The sequence below is a fragment of the Xenopus laevis genome, chromosome 3L (genome assembly GCF_017654675.1).
Source record: "Xenopus laevis strain J_2021 chromosome 3L, Xenopus_laevis_v10.1, whole genome shotgun sequence".
Lineage (NCBI taxonomy): Eukaryota > Metazoa > Chordata > Amphibia > Anura > Pipidae > Xenopus > Xenopus laevis.
In genome coordinates, this window is record NC_054375.1 from 143,324,133 (window position 1) to 143,345,097 (window position 20,965).

Here is a 20,965-nt window from a genome sequence, read left to right on the forward strand (position 1 = left end):
AGGGAAAGATTTGGAGATTAAAATATCCTTTATCTGAATATCCAATTTTTCTTACAGTGCTGGTGCCTGGAGTTGTACTGAGTATATACACCCGTCACATTTACATATTGATGGTGCACACCACCACATTCAAGGCACCTTCAGATCTATTTTTGCATGACAACAACAATGTACAACTATGGGGGCAACAATGACCCCTTCTTCATAAAAATCAACGTGATATATGTGAGTGCTTCAATCAATACTGTGTTTGGATATTATTTACTTAGCCATAACCAGAGCTACAATTGTAGAGGTCTCCCATAACCCTGTATTCCCTCACTTGCTAAACACCATCCAACCCCTTCTTAAATCTATCTAATGTATCAGCCTGTACCACTGATTCAGGGAGAGAATTCCACATCTTCACAGCTCTCACTGTAACAAACCCTTTCTGAATATTTAGATGGAACCTCTTTTCTTCTAATCGGAATGGGTGACCTCGTGTCAGCTGGAAGGACCTTCTGATAAATAAAGCATTAGAGAGATTATTATATGATCCCCTTATATATTTATACATAGTTATCATATCACCCCTTTAAGGACATATAAAGCCTACATTTTCCTACCATGTATATAAGTTGTCAATATTTGGTTGGGAATCCAAGCCTGATTTCTGTGTATCCTCCATCAAACCAAAGGGACTTGCCCCAGTTCACAGGCAATCAGCATAAACAAAGTTATATCCAAAGATATGTGTCCCCAGGCTTTTCTATGGATACTTTCATGTGGCTGCATGTTGTGCATCTGCGACTCCAAGAAATTCAAATCGACAGTGACAGGAAGGGAATTTGAGATTAAGGGATACATTAATTGCAATACCACCTTTGTGATCTATTTGATAACTTGCTCAAAGTGCCAGAAGCAGTATGTGGGTTGCACGACGAGGAAATTGAAGGAAAGGGCAAGGGAACACCTGAGCCAGATAAAAAACTCTAGAACAGCAGAAAAGGGTAATATCACTAGGCATTTTGTAACGTAATGGGGGGGATACAGATTTCTTTTCCATCCAAGGGATAGAGAGAGTAAGATTGGGAGTGAGAGGGGGAGATCATTTAAGCCTTTTAGAAAGGAGAGAGGTGTATTGGATCTTCCATCTGGGGACACGTTTGCCTTAAACCCCGCTGCCCACTAGACCACCAGGGTAAGTTTCTTACATTAAATCACGCCAGCGCCCCTGCGCCTTTAAGAGACACGTAGGCACGCCGCACGCGCCCTAGGAATCAAAGATGTCGCCGGCAAGGGCAGAACAGAAGCGGCGCAGCGGGCATCCACGCCAAAGACGCGGCGTGGACCCCGCTCCCCACTAGACCACCAGGGTAAGTTTCTTACATTACCCCCCCCTCTAAGAGGGGCCACTGGACCCTCAACCTTACCAGGAAACCAGCCATACAGGTCCCTCAGCAATCCTGCCCTTCCCCAGTATTGGCTAAGACTCTGGCCAAATCAGATGTCAAGGGTAACCATCTTAGGAGACAGTCCCATACCTGGTCTCCTGGTAAGGTTGAGGGTCCAGTGGCCCCTCTTAGAGGGGGGGTAATGTAAGAAACTTACCCTGGTGGTCTAGTGGGCAGCGAGGTCCACGCTGCGTCCTTGGCGTGGACGCCCGCTGCACCGCTTCTGTCCTGCCCTTGCCGGCGCCATCTTTGATTCCTAGGGCGGGCACGGCGCACCTGTGCATCTCTTAAAGGAGCAGGTGCGCTGGCATGATTGGCAAAGGCAACGTTTTGGTGCCAATTGGATCCCTATTTAAGGCCCATTCAGACCTGTAGCCAGGACCCGTTATAGGATCATGTCCTGTGGTTTCCTGAGCTTTGTGCTACCTGTTCCTGAATTTGCTATCCTGACTGATTAGTTTGACCCTTGCCTGCCTGACGATTCTGATATCCGCCTGCCTCGACCCAGCCTTTCTTACCATCCTTCTGCCTTATCCAGTCTGTCTGATTATCTGGTTTTGACCCCTTGCTTGCCTGACGATTCTGTTATCTGCCTGTCCTGATCCGGTCTGTTCCGTTTCCACCAGACGCCTCGTCCTTGACCTTCTGCCCAATGACTCTTGCTATCCGGTCGTGCCCCTTTGCCAGCCAGAACTCCTCGCCTTGTACCCTTCTTAAGTCCAGGTGGCACCCAATTAAGCTGAGGGCTCCTCCCGAAGCCCAAAGGTGGTCACACTACTGGTGAAGCCGAGCCGAGACCAGGGTCCTTGGCATTTGTTCTGGTATTGGGTGCCGGCCGTGACAATGCTGTTAACAGAGACACCTAGGACTAAGTGCCGGTGGGTACGAAATGCGTAAGGTGGACCGCGTGGGGTCAGTATGTAGCAAAACTTTTTAATGCAACTTTGAATAAATGTATATTTTTACTAATGAAAAGCCTGGGGAAACATATCTTTGGATATAACTTTGTTTATGTATATAAGTTGGGCATATCTTCACCACCCAAGCCAAATCATTTGTACTGCATATACCCCCTCCATTTGCCAGCACCATAACATTTTACTACAACAAATAGCAGCTTTCACCCGGCGGCCATTTTCCCTCTGACACATCATCAGTAACATTGAGACATGTATGCTGTGAATAGGGTTGCCACCTTGCCGGTATTTTACTGGCCTGGCCAGTAAAAATGATGCTTGATGCCAATGTTATTAATAGGGAAAAAGAAAAAAAATATAGGAAGGCCGGTATTTTTTTCCAGAAAAGGTGGCAACCCTAGCTGTGAAGTTCATGTTATGCAGAATGCAGCTTTACACATAGACAACACACTTTGATAAAAAGTTCTGCTGTGGTTGAGCAATGTAATGGTTAAGCTGAGCTCAGGAGAGGTGGTTAGGAAAAAAAATAGGAGCAGACAGATAGAGTTTCTATGGGAACCAGTAATGCTATCTCTTCTTTGTCTGTTAGACTGGAGGGTGTGTTTAGTAATGTGAGCTAAGAAGAACTGAGCATGCTCATAACAGCCAAAATAAATTCCTGAGGGAGGGGCCGAGTGGCTTAGAGGAGGAGAAGGAATTCTAAGTGATTAAGGGGATGCTGCAGCCTTGCTGTTAACCTTTCAACAACCAGAGTGGCAGTTATCTAAAGATTTCAAAGAGGCTTTTCACTGATTACATTTTTGTGGAGGGGGTTTACATGTCCTTTAAGTGCCTCTTCTCCAGCGTGAACATCCCCAATTTGGCCAGTCTTTCCTCATACCTAAGATTTTCAATACCTTTTACCAGCTTAGTTGCCGTCTCTGTACCCTCTCTAATACAATAATGTCTCGTTTGAGCGCTGGAGACCAAAACTGTACGGCATATTCTAGATGGGGCCTTACAAGTGCTCTATACAGTGGAAGAATGACCCCCTCCTGTCACAACCCTGACAATTAAAAAACACAACATAAAAAACAAAGACATAGAGAGCAGGAGGCAAAACAATTTGGAAAAGAAGAAGGAAACATAAAAAAATTAAAGAAAACTCAGTCATACTTTATTAAAATTATTAAACGTTTAACACATGGGCCACATTTGCTGACCCTACAGCCACCCATTTACTTTAATGGAAAACAGCAGCAGCCCAATAACACACTTGTGTCACAATCTGTTTCTGCTGGGCTCCTGCCAAGACTATGAAAGCAAAATCTGGTCACTTCCTTCAGGTTTCTGATCATGACCCAGTGTTACAGTGTTTTATTTCAGGCACCTGCACAAAGGTGGGACAGTGCTGAAGTACACCCATGGCACCATAACAATGTACAAATCATATTGCTCTAAAAGGGATTTAGGCTAAAAAAAAAGGTTCCCCCTCTTCATCCACTTGCCCTTGGGATGTTCTCCAGATGATTCTAAATCATTGGCCTAGATGCTCAGCAGTCTGGAAGTCCTTCACAGATAAAGTCAATCATATTGTTGCATTCAAGGTCATTCCAGTATTTTGATAGGGTCTCTCCACAGTGCTCTCTTGAGTGTGCATTATTTGGCTCTCCCGTACCCCATTTGCTGCAGAAAAAACAGAGTATACAATTACTGTACATGCATTTATAGAGAATTATCTATTTCTCTCCCTGTACAGTACATGTAAATACATAGATTTGCTTTATCTAGTGGTGGTGTCTAATGTAAGTAACAAGACTGATATTAGCACACTGCTTAATGATATAGACCAATGTCTCCTAACCAATGACTCGGGAGAAACATGTTACTCACCAACCCCTTGGATATCTAGTACAGGTATGGGACCTGTTATCCAGAATGCTCGGACCTGGGGTTTTCCGGATAACGGATCTTTCCTTAATTTGGGTCTTCATGCCTTAAATCTACTAGAAATTCATTTAAACATTAAATAAACCCAATAGGCTGGTTTTGCTTCCAATAAGGATTAATTATATCTTAGTTGGGATCAAGTACAAGCTACTGTTTTATTATTACACAGAAAAGGGAAATCATTTTTAAAAATTTAGATTATTTGAATAAAATGGAGTCTATGGGAGACAGCAATTCCTTAATTCGGAGCTTTCTGGATATTGGGTTTCCGGATAAGGGATCCTATACCTGTATAGGTAAATCTAAAATCAACTGGACTTGCTGAGTAATCAATGAAGACGTCTTCATTGATTACTCAGCAAGTCCAGTTGTTTTTAGATTTACCTATACTAGATATACCATGACCTGGGTGAATGAAAATCTTCATAGTCATACTATGTTGCTCCCAGTGGCCTTTAAAGCAGGAGCTTATTTTTGAATTCCAGACTTGGACGCAAGTCGCTTATGCTGCTAGTCTCAGTTCTCCCAAGAGGCCTGTTTATCTTAAATATTTACAATACTATCTTTGCTTATCTTAAATTGTTACAAAAGTATTTAAGTTCAGCTGCTGAGCTCTCTGCCACAAAGCCTCCTATTTTAAAGGAGAACTAAAGAAGTAGGTAGAAATGTAGTACAATATGTTTTGTGCTTCTTTTCTGCTGATTCAGTGCACATGCTCTGTGCTGCTGTCACTTACTGAGCTTAGGGACCCACTCACAATATACAGTACACATAGAATAGAAATGTCACAATACAAGGCTGATTAGTAATTAATACATATAATTCCTACATGGCAGCACAGAAACCAGTGCAATTAGCATCAGAATTTAATAATCAGCCCTGTAGCATCAGCTTATATTACAGGGGAAGCTCATTTTCTGCTGGATAATTAGTGACGAGCCCTAAGCTTAGCTTCTCAACAGCCAATCAGAGCCCATTGAGCATGTGAGTGTCACAGACACTTTCCAATATGGTGACCCCCTGTGACAAGTTTGAAGTCCTGGATCATTGCTGCTATTGACAAGCTGAAACTTTAGGCTGGTGCAATAAGTTCAATATGTAAAATATGGCATTTTAAGCCCTATTCATTTTTAGGGTTTAGTTCTCCTTTAATTAAGTTTCAGAAACGTTGTATCTTTTTCTGGCATCGGTGCAGAAGATCAAAGAGAAACTCAGGACATTTCAGTAAAAAAAACGGGACTGCGGGCTGAGCTGTCAAAATCGGGACTGTCCCGCAGAAACCGGGACAGTTGGGAGGTATGCAGTATGAGATTTGCTATGCCTTCTGTATAGATAACAGATACATATCCAAATGACTTTTTTTTGACCAGTCGAGTCAGCACCGTCATAGGTTATCAACCTTCACATAACAGTGTGTTAATTTGCTTATATATACAACTAGATTATTATTACTATAATAATTATTGTTATTATAGATAGTAGATTGCCCATCACTGAAGAATGAGATATAAAGATATGGTTGACCTAGGGTGTATAATATAGAGGGGCGTTGACATAACGACTGGAAAGGTTTCTGGCAGTTGTGCAAAAGTGGGCAGGACTGAAGTTTAACAAACCAGATTTTTATAACACGGGCACTTTTTTGCCCCTGACCCTCCGTCCTTCAAATAGTTCACCCCGGCTTACACAGAGCTCAACCCAATGACTTGCTTCTTAAATCCAACCCTTCTCCTCCACTTCTTGCTTCTTATTTCATAGCAAAGTGTGGGTGTTACTCACGAGAATGTTATTGCTTTTCCATCCACCCAATTCCATTTAAGATCTTTGGATCTTCTGAGTCCGATCCAGAATCTCTTATTTTTCATGAATGGATAAAGAGCATCCTAAGGGAAGAGGTGAGAATGCATTTGTATCTATCTTTTACATTGATGGTGTTTAGCTGCCACTGTAGGTCTGGTGAGCAATGGAGCCTGAATTGTAGGGGTTGTTTGCCTTTAAATTAACTTTTAGTATGATGTAGAGAGTGATATTCTGAAAAAAAATGTCATTTTTTATTATGTGTGGTTTTTGAATTATTTCACTTTTATTTCAGCTTTCCAGTTTGGTCTGTAGTCTGGTTGCTAGGGTCCAAGTTACCCTAGCAACGATTTGAATAAGAAACTGGAATGTGAATAGGAGAGGCCTGAATAGAGAGATGAGTAAAAGATGAAAAAGCAGCAATAACAATAAGGGAGTTATTTACTACCTTAAATTTATTTGGTCAGGCTTTTTGGGGCAAAATTCAAACTTTCCAGGGGGTTTTTAAATTTTTTCAAGATTTATAAAAATCCGATGCTGCAAAATGCCAGAATCCAAAAATCCACCATCTCAGACTTGCCGATGTTGTTTGAAGGACCAGTAACATAAAATAACATTTTTAAAAAAATTGTTTGTACTTAACGATAAAAAAAACACCAAGACACTTTTAACTTTAAATTCTTAAAGAAATAACTTACCAATTCTCCGCTTGCGCTCCTCTTCAGAAACAGCGACAGGGCGCCAATCCACTGTGCGGCGCTCGATTTCTCCTCCCTGGCTATCTCTAGAAGGCAGGGAGGAGAAATCAAGCGTCGCACAATGAGAATTTAAAGTTAAAAGTGTCTCTGTGTTTTTTTTCGTTAAGTACAAACAACATTTTTAAAAAAAAAAAAAATGATGTTACTGGTCTTAAGTCAATTGTAGAGGTCCCTGTCCTAATTGGAAGTTACCGTGGTCTATGCTGGGTTTAGCCTGAAAAGCCAATCATTTCTGTCTTTTTAGGAAAAAAACAAAAAAATCATATGATTTGGGGAAAAACCTGAAAAAAATCACACAATACAAATTTTTGTACGTTTTTTTTAGGTTTTTCCCCGAATCGATAACATCAAATTGGGTATGGGAGTTTGGTTGTGTTTTTTTTTATTAAAATATATAAAATCAGATTTTAGTAAATAACCCCCTTAATCTTTAGCCCTACAGAGCATTTGATTTATGATGGGGTCAGTGACCCCTATGTTTCAGTTGAAAATAGTCAGAAGAAGAAGGCAAATAATGAAAAGACTATAAAAAAAAATAAAGAGAAGATTGATTGAAAAGTTACTTAGAATTAGCCATTCTATAACAAACTATATGTTAACCTACCCCTTTAACAAATAGAGTTATTTACCCTTTATATGATAATCCAGCAATGCCAAGTTTTATAGCTGGGCTATACATCTCACTACCCTTTCACCCAGCAGCCATGACTTACCACCTCCACCTGATCAGTAAAGATAAGGAGGTCAGACTCCAGTTTCTGGCAATGTTTCCTTGAATCATCCCAATTTTTGTGATCTTTGGAGAAGAAATAGCAGTTGAAGCCCACTAGTGTCCAGTCAGGGGGACACGAATTGCAGAGACCTGAGAGAAATGCATAATGTAGACTATGTTAGTGGGGGATAGGTTAAAAAAAGAAGAGATAATGTAAAAAAAAAGAACCTCCCCCCAAGTTGAAAACTGTTAGCCTTCATATTGTTACTGTTTAATTTCATGAAAAGTTCTGAAGCTCCACCTATTAGATTAAGGACCTCCCCCGAGGAACCCCGGCACGTTACTGTCATATAACTTTAACCCCCATAATCCGTGTTGTCCATTTTCTCTCAAGAATCCACCTCGGCAATGACCTGCATCTTTTCACTTTTAGACCTGTCCGTGTTTATATACCTTTTTTCTGCATTGCGTTTTTCAGTTTAAGAATCTGTGACCTGAGTTCTTCTTGTCCCTTTTCTGCAATGAAACACAAAGCAGAGACTAAAATGACACCTGATACATTTCTGTAGCAAACATATAACTGCCATCACTAGTTTTCTCAAGCTGACACATCAGAACAGTACGTACCGGGAAGCACTACGCTATATTATTATATCAACAATAAGGGAACAACTGCCAGTTTTTTATGGGCACCCACCAATTGTTTGCTTGAAGTCTGTTATTTCTGTTTTAAGATTATCCACCTGCTTTTTCAATGACAACTCCATGGAGTCTGTAAAGACAATGCAGAGAGGGAGACTATTTACCAAAGCACCAGTAGAACTACTACTCTTTCCAGCTTTCAAATGGGGGGGTCACTGACCCCATCTAAAACAAATGCTCTGTAAGGCTACAAATTTGTTGTTATTGCTACTTTTTTTTACTCGTCTTTTTATTCATTCCCTCTCCAATTCATAGTCCAGTCTCTTATTCAAATCAGTGTATGGTTGCTAGGGTAATTTGGACCTTAGTAACAAGATTGCAGAGTTTGCAAACTGGAGAGCTGCTGAATAAAAAGCTAAATGACTCAATAACTTGCTTTATTCAACCTGTGTCGGTGGTTCTTAAACAGTAGAACCCCACTTTTACATTTTTCAGGGGACTGGGAAAAATTGTGTAAAATCCAGAAAAAATAAAATCAGGGAAATATGTTAAAGCAACTTGTTCTTTAAAGGGGACCCGTCACCCCAAAAAATGATTTAAAATCCTATTTTATCACATTAGTCAAGTGAAATGAACTTTAATTACACTGTATAAATTATTTGAATATTGTTTCCTTCAGTCTGGGAATTCATAATTATAGCAAGCAGGCAGGAGCCATTTTGTGGCCACTGTTAAACAAGTCTTTCATCAGCTCAGAATCTTGTTTGTGCACCAGAATGGAGGACCTGATGTCCATCCCCATGCCCTGGTTACACAATTAAATGGTGAAGAGAACGGGGGAATGTGGGGAGAGCAGTGACATCTAGGAAGTGCTGAATGGAAAGTGAAAGTAATTGTCTAAGGCATAGAGGAGGGACAGACAATATTTGATTGACAGCTGAGATGTTGAAATGAGCTTACAACAGCTATGAAACATTTAATAAAAAATAGAAATTGGATTTCATGTTTAATTTGAAAAGGACTTTTATTATACAGCTTTTTGTGTCTGGGTGACAGGTTCACTTTAAGTACTCAGTGGATATAAGCCCAAGTGTGTTAATTACAAGGGTTAATCATCAAAAATGTTACACTATTGAGGGCATGTGCAAGGCATCTCTTTCACATGCACAACCTAAATCATTGTGGTCACTTAAAGCAATAAGGGGGTTATATAATAAAAGACACTAAGGGGCAAATTTACAAAAGGGCGAAGTGACTAACGCTGGTGAAAATTTGCCCATGTGACATCATTTCGGTACTTTTTACTAACGGGCGCAGGCGTAACTTCGCTAGCGAAGGAGATAGACTGTAGCGCTACTTCGATCCCTAACGCCTGGCGAATTTGCGCTCTGGCGAATGGACGTAACTACTTAAATTCACTAAGATGCGGATTTTACTTGCGACAGACTTGCCTTCGCCACCTCGGACCAGGCGAAGTGCAATAGAGTAGATAGAAGTTCCTCAAAATTTAGTTGCAAAATTTTCCAAATCCCAAAAAACCCTGGTGTCTTTTGCTTTTTTCAGGGTGATAGGCTGCAAAAGAGCATAACATTTTTTGGGGGTAACCAGCTTCCCCCGTACATTTACTTACATATGGCACATAAATTATACACTCGGCTCCATTTTCTTTTATTAAGGTTTCCCGGGCTTGTGTAGTGTAATGTATTTGCTGCAACAAATATGTCCATTGTACTTTAACTTCCCGCTGAATGCAAATTAGGCAACACTTTGCTTTGCTTGGCGCAGTAACGCTAGCGCAACTTCCCCAGCATTTGGCGCCCTGGACCCAACTTCGGATTCTAGTGAATTAGCCTTGTCCTGCCAAATCTACGCCTGGCGAAGTGTTGCGATGTGAGCGAAGCCGTCGCTGGGGAATTTTCGGAGGTTAGTGAATTTGCCCCTCTGTTTGCCCAGGAGCAGCAACCCATAGTAACCTTTGTACTCTATGGCAACATCCAGTTCACCAGTCAATTTACCCACAACTCACACAGTGTTTGATTGATTTTGCTTAGGTCTTGCATGAGGTTCCTTCCCTCTCTAGAGGTTTCTTGAACTTGAGATCCTGCAAGGAGAGAAATATAATATAATAAATTTGGAACAACATCACCTGCTGTTCAAAATGTAATGTTGCTCTGCTTAAGAAGTTCGATTCACCTTTAGTTAACTTTTAGGGGCCGATTCACTAAGGGTCGAATATCGAGGGTTAATTAACCCTCGATATTCGACTGGGAATTAAAATCCTTCGACTTCGAATATCGGAGTCGAAGGATTTAGCACAGATAGTTCGATCGAACGATCGAAGGATAATTCCTTCGATCGAACGATAAAATCCTTAGAATCGAACGATTCGAACGATTTTAATCCAACGATTGAAGGAATATCCTTCGATCAAAAAAAAGTTAGCCAAGCCTATGGGGACTTTCCCCATAGGCTAACATTGACTTCGGTAGCTTTTAGATGGCGAACTAGGGGGTCGAAGTTTTTTTTAAAGAGACAGTACTTCGACTATCGAACTAGTCGAATGATTTTTACTACGAATCCTTCGATTCGAAGTCGTAGTCGAAGGTCGAAGTAGCCCATTCGATGGTTGAAGTAGCCCAAAAAAAACTTCGAAATTCGAAATGTTTTACCTTCGAATCCTTCACTCAAAGTTAGTGAATCGGCCCCCCAGTATGTCAAAAAATGGCCAATTCTAAGCAACTTTTCAATTGGTCTTCATTATTTTTTTTTATAGTTTTTTTAATTATTTGCCTTCTTTTTCAGACCCTTTCCAGCTTTCAAGTGGGGGGGTCACTGACCCCCATCTAAAAAAAACAAATGTTCTGTAAGGCTACAAATGTATTGTTATTGCTACTTTTTATTACTTATTACTTTCCATACAGGCTTCTCCTATTCATATTCCAGTCTCTTGTTCAAATCAATGCATGGTTGTTAGGGTAATTTGGACCCTAGCAACCAGATTGCTGACATTTCAAACCGGAGAGCTGCTGAATAAAAAGCTAAATAACTCAAAAAACACAAATAATAAAAAATGAAAACCAATTGCAAATTGTCTCTGAATAGGGCGAACGACCCCTTTCATTTTCTATCGCCTTTCGCCAGTCAGCTGAAATGAACAGCAGGTGGCGATGTTGTTTCAAATCAAATTTACATCAGTGCTTAAAACTGCTGGCAGGTGTATATTAATTTCTTTTGGCGGTTACAATTTCTTTTATGGCTAAAAAATAAAAAATAAATAAAAAGGTACAGTGCCAGACAAGAATATAATGATAATGATGTATAATGGCCCACCGATCATATTTCCAAATGGATAACCAATGGTGGAAAGGAGGTTTCACTTTCTGTAGCGGAAAGGGGTCTTTACTTTTTCAGCCATATTATGGAATAAAATATCACTATATTATATGAAGCACAATTCCAGGGTAGAGAACATACATAATAAATACCAGCATTCACAAGCAGCAGTATCGGTGTTTATTTGACTCACCCAGTGTCTTATTGATTTCCCTTATGTCTTCCTTGAGGCTGTCTTGCACTTTTGTAGAGGCCGCTTGAAACCGAGACACTGCAAGAAGAGTATAAATGGGTTTCTGAAGGGTAAGCTCTTCTGTTTGTTTATAGAAAAGCCACAAAGGGCTGATGATTAAACTGAGATAAGAACTACAATCAACTTACATCTCAGGAAAACCCCTCACATTGTCATTTAATGAAAGAGGAACTACTGGTTTTGTATGTGTTGCTTAGTATTTCTCTTTAGAGATTATTTTTACACAATTTCTAACCCAAACTATAAAGTGATTATTTGTTAAAGCTCAGATTTTTCTGGTCGGGCTTTTAAAGAGGAAAACCCCAATTTTTAGTGGAAACAAAAAACATTGCATTTTTGGAGATTTATTATACCCCGATGCTGCTAAAAGTCCGAATCCGAAATGACTCCATCTCAAACCTGCCGAGTTCATGTATAAGCCAATGGCAGATGTCCCTTTTATAGTTTGAAGATATTGTGGTCTGCTTTGGGTTTCGTACGATAATCCAAAGAAATTGAGTGTTTCGAGTGGCAAACTCGTAAATACGGCTTTGGCAATCTGAAAAGTCGCAAGATTCGGATTGACGGACTACTTTTTCTATTTTTTTCTCAATGCGATTTTTTCTAGTTAAAATATTAGTAAATAAGATAAATTCATGGATAGGAGTTTGGCTGAGTTTGTTTTTATTAAAACATGAGGAAAAATTCAGATTTTAGTAAATTAACCTGTCTGTATATGTTAATATTTTATGTATTTTCCTTTTACTATGATCACAAATACAAGTGCAAGAACACTAAGCGGGCGCATCATAGTGCTCCTGCAATTCTGCCTGGGGTCTGTCTGTGCTCTGCATCTCATGGCAGATAAAAATAAAATATGGTGTAAGGTGTAGAGCACAGTGTTGGTGAGACACTAGACGCGTCCTTCCTGCCTGCCATATGTCTAAGGGGCAGATTTATAAATGATCAAAGTGAAAATTTTAATTTTTTTTGGTCAAAACTCTCAAATTCGAATTGTGAATTATCCAAGCTTGATTCGAGTTTTAATTCAAATTAGAATTTCGAGATTTATCATACTCTGACCCTTTAAGAACTAGAATTCGACTATTCGCCACCCAAAACCTGCTGAATTACTATATAAGTCAATGGGAGAGTTCCAGGGATCGATTTGGTGATGTTTGCAATCTTCTTGACATTTTTTTGGGTCGTTTAAATTCGTTCAGGTTTACAAAATTCGTTTTTATTAATACAGTTCAACTAGTCGAACCAATGATGTGCAAGTTAGGGGATGGGAAACAACTGCTTCTTGTGAATACAGTCTCACGAAACACAGGCAGCACTGAATTCATGGGGGCACTCGCAGGTCCCTATTCTTGAAATGGAGTGCTGAGACCCACAGCAATTCATTTAATATGGAAGTGCAAAAAATTTCGCACTTTGCACCCTACCAATAAGTTCGTAAAAATGCATATTTCTAAGGGGTCTGTTTACTAATGTGAAAGGTCAGTATAACATTTTTATCAAATAAATCTATGCAATGTATACAGTGCCTAAAGCAGAATTTAAAATTACTCAGAGTGCTCTTATGAGCACTTTTGCAAATGGAATAATTAGGAGTAACCTGCTGTTTGGCCAGGCTTATTAGATCAGATCAATTGCTTAGTGTTGGAGGAGTGATACAACCAATCAGATAGGAGGCCTACTTTTAGTAAGGAACAGTTTTATTGCTTAGTAAAGGGCAGTAACTATGTTGGTACTGTAGAAGCCACTTACCTGCACATCAAGGGGCAGATTTGTTAAAGTTTGAGTTGTTTTCCATGAAAATTTGCATTTTCAAGTTGCATTTTTTTGGACAAAACTCACATTTTCAGGTTGAAAATTAAAAACTCGAATTTTTTGAGATTTATTATACCCCGACCCTGGAAATGGCTCAAATCTGAAAATACACCATCTAAAACCTGGAGAGGTCATGTTGAAGTCAATGGCAGAGGCCCCTTGAACCGTTTAAAGATGTTAACAGCACGCACGATGTTCAAGTTTTTTTTTTTGGAGGGTTTTACCCGAACACGCAAATAATTTGAGCAATTCGAGTTTTGTCCCATGGAAAACTTGATTAATTAGAGTTTTCGAGACTCGAACTCGCAGAATCAGGTTTTTCCCATTTGAGTTTTGTCTTAAATTAGATACCAATCGAGTTGTGAGTTCATTCGAGATATAAAAAAAACTCTAACACTCAACCTTTGATAAATAGCCCCCTAAGAGTTAACCTAGAAGTGGTTTGGCTCCCATATTTATCACATACTGTCCTGAACTTCCCTCCTCTTTGCATGACACACACATACATACTATCCACATACGGCAACATTTACTCACAAAATATGTAGAGGAGGCTTGTCCCAGTAATACTCAGGAGCAACGTGACAATCAGCAGAGCCACTAAGAACAGGACAGTCCTCTGTTGCCCCATATGTTTGTTCTCATTGGTTTCTGCACTTGACTCTAAAAAAACAAAGGGAAAGCAAAGCTTGCATGTAAATAAGTAACCTGCTCATCATTGCATGAGAATTTGTATTTATCCCTTCCTTCTGGGTGTATCTCCTGTTGCCAGAGCTTCTGCCTTCCTCTTCTGCCCAATGGCTAGTACAGGTATGGGACATGTTACCCAGAATGATCGGGATGTGGTTTTCTGGATAACGGATATTTCAGTAATTTAGATCTTCATACCTTAAGTATACTAGGAATTCATGTAAACATTAAATAAGCCCAATAGGCTGGTTTTGCTTCCAATAAGGATTAATTATATCTTAGTTGGGATCAAGTACAAGCTACTGTTTTATTATTACAGAGAAAAAGGAAATCATTTTAAAAAATTTGGGGAAAAAAGGGAGACAACCTTTTTTTAATTCAGCGTTTTCTGGATAAACGGTTTCCAGATAATGGATCCCATACCTGCACGAGCAAATCTATAATACTGTTACCAGCTGCCTTCTGCTAAACCATCAGACCTAATACACTTGCACTCGAGTAGGCTTTTCTTGTCCTTTACAATTGTCATTGCACTTAGGAGTAGAACCCACCAAATAGATCTTTATGCTTAATCAATTTGGTTCACTAATAATTGTTTTTTTCTTATCATTCTTAAGATATTTAATCAGTGTGTTCTGACAATGTATCTCACTATCAGCTAATAACAGCAAGAGCAGTTGGTTGCACCAGTGTGTGAGTGCTACTTTGAGGAACATGGTACAGTTGTTTATTTCTAATTTCAGCATGGGGCAGGGATTTGGAATGGCCATTTACCAAATAGCTATTAGGCTGAAGACGGGACATTAAATAACCATTTTATATCTCAAAAACTGTAAGAAAATAAAATTGCTAAACAGATTCAGTAGGTACAGTTTCGGTGCAAAATCCACATTTTCGCCCGAAAAAAATGTTTTTTTTGGGCAGGAAAAAACACCAATGGCATTACAAGTGTAGGATTTATTATCCAGGATGATCGGGAAATATTTTAAACATTAAATAAACCCAATAGGATTGTTTTGCCTCTAATAAGAATAAATAATATCAAGTACATCGTACAGGTATGGGATCCGTTATCCAGTAAGCTCCAAATTACGGAAAGGCTTTCTCCCATAGACTCCATTTTATCCAAATTATCCAAAATTTTAAAAATGAATTCCATTTTCTCTGTAATAATAAAACAGTAGCCTGTACTTGATCTAAAATAAGATATAATTAATCCTTATTGGAAGCAAAACCAGCCTATTGGGTTTATTTGATGTTTACATTACTTTCTAGTAGACTTAAGGTATGAAGCTCCAAATTATGGAAAGATCCGTTATCCGGAAGACCCCAGTTCCCGAGCACTCGGGATAACAGGTCCCATACCTGTACTGTTTTATTACTACAGAGAAAAAGAAAATCAATTTTAAAAATCTGACTTATTTGATTAAAATGGAATCTATGGGAGATGACTTTACATAATTCGGAGCTTTCTTGATGACGGGTTTCCGGATAACTGATCCCATACCTGTAGATTTTCGGGTCTGGACTGGGGGCCCACCGGGTTTTTTTCCGGGGTCAAGCCAGCCCAGTCTGACCCTGAATGCATTATTAGAATTTTTCCATGCGTTTGTTTTACTGGGAAATAAACACCAATTGACTCATCACTACAAATGCAATTTTTGACCACTCCCATTTGTGTGGCCACACCCGATAATTACCATGTTCATTTTACAAAATTTGGCTGGTTATGAAAGTTTGAACATATTTCTGTGGGGTTTTTTTTCTCAATTACTACAGTTTTTCTCCCGAGGGACCTGCTTATTTTATATTGCTACAATTATCTCAAAATTGTTACAAAAGTATCTTATCTGAACCTCCTGGCAGTTCTGGGCCAAAAGCCAATTAAGTTAGAAACATTGTTTCTTTTTCTGGCTGTTCAGTGCAGAGAAAATCGGGTTGAGCTGTCAAAAGAGGGACTGTCCCTCTGAAAACGGGACAGTTTGGAGGTATGCATTTTCGCACATACGACACTCTCTTGGTTAGATTTAATCGTCACCTTGCAGATCTCTAAATGCCGCATTCACTGCTGTTGATGAAAAATCCAAACCTAAAGAGATGAAGAGACACAGTGAATGGAGCACATGTACAGTGCAATGTTATGCTACAGGCACTCACAGTGGGGTCAGCACATGCGCTTAACAATTAATAATTCTTAAATTGTATTTTCAACAGGTAGGATTTAAAGGGCATCTGTCACAACTATATTGTTCCCTCTACCTGCACTTTGGATTGGGGAGTGCAGCACCCTGTGAAAAAATATTGAAAAACATTAAAAAATATTTTTGTTTCCAGAGTCTGGAGTGCAAGTTCTAGTGACAACATTTTAGTGAAAGGTGTCCATAACAAATTATTTTCTACGCTGGAATTATTTGTTCTCCTGCCTTCCTACCTCTTGGCATGCTAGTCCCTGGGTTCCTTGGTATATGGATGCACACACTCACCAGAGAGCGCCTGGACACTGTACTCCATTACACAGAGTCCATTCTGATGCATGTTGTGGTCATGACATCACTTGGCCTCTGAATTTAAAAAGGACTTTCTGTCATTTGGCAGGAATGTATTGATACTATTTCTCGCCTGCAGTATGCATTGTATTATAGGTGCATACTGCGGATCTGTGTCTCCAAAGATGCCATAGTAGCTCTCCATCTTCTTTTCTACTGATTCACTGCACATGCTCTGTTCTGCTGTCACTTACTGAGCTTAGGGCCCACTCACAATATACAGTACACATAGAATAGAAATGTCACAATATAAGGCTGATTAGTAATTAATACACATAATTACTACATGGCAGCACAGAAACCAGTGCAATTAGCATCAGAATTTAATAATCAGCAAACCTGTAGCATCAGCTTATATTACAGCCAGGGAAGCTCATTTTCTGCTGGATAATTAGTGACGAGCCCTAAGCTTAGCTTCTCAACAGCTGCTCAGAGCCCACTGAGCATGTGAGTGTCACAGACACTTTCCAAGATGGTGACCCCCTGTGACAAGTTTGAAGTCCTGGATCATTGCTGCTATTGACAAGCTGAAACTTTAGGCTGGTGCACTAAGTTCATGTTTTTAGCCATATTAATTTTTAGGATTTAGTTCGCCTTTAAGGCACCCGAACACTGAATCTTTTAACTTTTCTCTGGACTGTTTTTCATTTGTTTTCTTATTTTTAAACTCTTTATCCAGCATTTACTATTATTGTTCCTACCACCACCCCCATCCACACAGTCATTTCTTACTGTATAGACACACTCACCGATGCGTGGGGGTTGAAATCTTGGTATATCAGAGGCGTTTGTCTCCAGCACTGGAACAAACAAAAAGTGTGTCATGGTTAGTTAAACAGTGTCATTATAATAAGAGTGACGTATTGTGGAATTGTTCCTTTTTTAAAAATAATTTACCAGTCTGTGATAGATAGATAGATAGATAGATAGATAGATAGATAGATAGATAGATAGATAAATAGATAGATAGATAGATAGATAGATAGATAATGATGATGATGATAGACAGACAGACAGACAGACAGACAGACAGATAGATAGACAGACAGACAGATAGATACAGTAGATAGATAGATAGATAGATAGATAGATAGATAGATAGATAGATAGATAGATAGATAGATAGATAGATAGATAGATAGATAGATAGATAGATGATAGATAGAGATAGATAGATAGATAGATAGATAGATAGATAGATAGATAGATAGATAGATAGATAGATAGATAGATAGATAGATAGATAGATGATAGATAGAGAGAGAGAGAGAGAGAGAGAGAGAGAGAGAGAGAGAGAGAGAGAGAGGGAGATGATGATGATAGATAGATAGATAGATAGATAGAGAGAGAGAGAGAGAGAGAGATAGATGATGATGATGATGATGATGATGATAGATAGATAGATAGATAGATAGATAGATAGATAGATAGATAGATAGATAGATAGATAGATAGATAGATAGATAGATATAGAGAGATAGATGATGATGATAGAGAGATAGATAGATAGATAGATAGATAGATGGATGGATGGATGGATGGATGGATAGATAGATAGATAGATAGAGAGATAGATAGATGATAGATAGATAGATAGATAGATAGAGAGATAGAGAGAGAGAGAGAGAGAGAGAGAGAGAGAGAGAGAGAGAGAGAGAGAGAGAGAGAGAGAGAGAGAGAGAGAGAGAGAGAGAGAGAGAGAGAGAGAGATGACAGTGATAGATCAGTGACATAATTACCTGCCAGGGAAGAACGTTGTTCCCCAATTGAGCAAGTTTCAGGCATTGCTGTCCCTATACACAGACACATATTATTGCAGGATAAATATGAGAGAAGTAGAATTGCTGATGGGACTTATGGGATCAAACACAAAACTTCCAGAAACCCATCTCAGTTCTTCCGAACCACTTACATTTTATCAATTATCGACATAGCAGCTAATATATAGATATAGCAGCTACAATTAGTGCCTGTGACTGTGAGACAATGGGACTTTGCTTTGAAAACTGGAAATAGAATTAAAGATAACAATTTTCAATAGTTAGAAGAAAATTTTACAGCCACCCCTGAGGTCCATATAGTAATCCTGCACTGTGATCTGGTACATCTGATGTACTTCTATATGTGTGTACCTGTATTGCCTTTAGGCATAAATTAAATATATGACTTTCATTACTTTTCATTGCAAAGTCTTCCTTCCGAACATTGGCTTTGACCCCCTTGACCTTGCGGAAAGGCACAGATGGTGGCTTCATACTGCTCATATTTTCATAATCATCATCATCGTCACATTGGAAGCTGTCATCTAAACACAACATGAAGAATACAGGGTGAACATAGAGCATTGACTTGAATATCATTTCTTTTAGTAAGTAAAATTCCCATTGTCTTGCATGTCCCTCTCTTGACCTGTTGGACTATCTGAAGCCAAAGAGATCAAATAGAGACCCACAACTACCCTGCAGGCTCCCTAGTTGGACAGCACTCTCCTTAACTTCTATTTTTATTTGCCCATTAGCCAGGATTGAAACATGCTAGTTCCTACATGCTAAGAACACAGAAAAGCTGGTCTACAATCTAGAGTTGGATAGGCAAACTGCTTTACAGTGGTGACTAAGAACTGGACAAGACACTCCCATGATCTCTGTGGCTGAGGATAATGAGAATATAGATGGCATCACTAATGCAACCTCCTTCTCATCAAGGGTTTCACTTTTTGTTTGATAAAAATATGGTTTTTTCTATGATTCAAGCTTTTCTGGATCTACAAACTGTTCCTTGTCAAATCATAAGGTCCTTGTATCAGGTCATTGTGCATGGTTACCTTTCTTATACTTGTCCATCTTATTCCCATAAACGTTCTCCATTCTGCTCTGCATGGAGCCCAAACTCTGCTGGTTGCCAGTGTCTTCTTGATGTGCTTGCACACACACAAACACAGAATCTAGTTCTTCTTCCCAGAACTCCCCTACACACACAGACATCCACCCCTTCCTGTTTTGGACCATCAGAGCGAGTAGGAACCCACACACCCTTCCACTGATAGTATTGGGGCAGCAGGGTCCCAAGGGATCCCACTAAAAGGTTAATCACAGTGAGTAAGGGGACTGGAACTGTTGAATGCTAAACATAACTCTCATTAATATTCACTCCAGTGGTTTCAGTTAAAGTTAGTGGGTCCAACAGATTGTTTAACACTCCTGTATCAAAATTGATCTGCTTTGCATGCAAATGCAATTCCAAATATTTTCTTACTTATGGAATCATTTTCACTAGAAAACACATGGTTCAGCTTCAGAGTTGACAGCCTTTCAAATATCACACAATAAGAGAGCCTAAAGGTGTGCACCTTCCTCCTGATGAACCTTAGCAAACCATAATGTCATAGTGAAACCTGTTTGTTAGAGCCTGCTGTGCTTGTAGGGGTAGTGGTGGCATTATACATAGGCTCAGTGGGCAGAACAATTATCTGTACACTGCTGTAGTGGTGGCATCATACATAGGTGTAGTGGACATGCAACTAAGTCATCACTGCTAATTCTACATTACTTCAACCCTGTTATACAGTGAAGCCAAGAGTATAGTGTTAAAGCTGTTCATCAAAGCAGTGGTACCAAGTCCTTAGCAACATGATCAAGCCAACTAACACCAGTTTAAGTAACTGGACTCCATATTGGTTGATGTGCATTGACAGTATAGCAAGGTAGTTGCACCTTACATAGATCAGATGGATGAACTGTTGCCCCTTCAAAGTCAACGCATAAGTGGGACAAAGCTCAGGCACATAGGAACCATCACTGCATCTGTCCTGTAGAAAACAACTTGTAAGATGCGTTATCAGTAGTTAAAGGAGAAGGAAAGGTTAAAACTAAGTAAGCCTTATCAGAAAGGTCCATCTACATATACCAGTAAACCCCCAAAGTAATGCTGCTCTGAGTCCCCTATCAAAAGAAACACTGCATTTCTTTTCTTCTATTGTGTACTCATGGGCTTCTGTATCAGACTTCCTGCCTTCAGCTTAAACCTCATTGCCCTGGGCAAGAGCATGCTCAGTTTGCTCCTCTTCCCCCGCCCCCTCCCTTCTCTGCTGTAATCTGAGCCCAGAGTAGGGAGAGACTTAGGCAGTAAGTGATGTCA

General features: G+C 39.6%; 1 protein-coding gene across 1 annotated transcript; it reads right to left on the reverse strand.

Annotated features, from left to right (window-relative positions):
• Window positions 1-3,885: 3,885 nt before the first annotated feature.
• LOC108710355 (C-type lectin domain family 4 member G) lies at window positions 3,886-19,837 on the reverse strand. Its single transcript, XM_041585627.1, has 13 exons — window positions 19,653-19,837; window positions 19,005-19,133; window positions 18,568-18,621; window positions 17,578-17,628; window positions 16,321-16,371; window positions 14,130-14,255; window positions 11,718-11,795; window positions 10,218-10,292; window positions 8,247-8,321; window positions 8,003-8,065; window positions 7,551-7,699; window positions 6,062-6,165; window positions 3,886-4,018 (listed from the first exon to the last, which is right to left on the reverse strand). The coding sequence occupies exons 1-13, from the start codon at window positions 19,834-19,836 to the stop codon at window positions 3,886-3,888; spliced, it is 1,272 nt and encodes a 423-aa protein (XP_041441561.1). The 5' UTR covers window position 19,837.
• Window positions 19,838-20,965: the final 1,128 nt, after the last annotated feature.

Bases quoted from the DNA above. Each gene is read 5' to 3' on its own strand.
- LOC108710355 (XM_041585627.1), bottom strand. From the start codon at position 19,836: ATGGTCCAAAACAGGAAGGGGTGGATGTCTGTGTGTGTAGGGGAGTTC. The intron at 16,372-17,577 runs GTGAGTGTGTCT...TCATCTCTTTAG, and splicing joins ATTTCAACCCCCACGCATCG to GTTTGGATTTTTCATCAACA. The intron at 14,256-16,320 runs GTGACGATTAAA...TTGTTTTTTTAG, and splicing joins GGCATTTAGAGATCTGCAAG to AGTCAAGTGCAGAAACCAAT.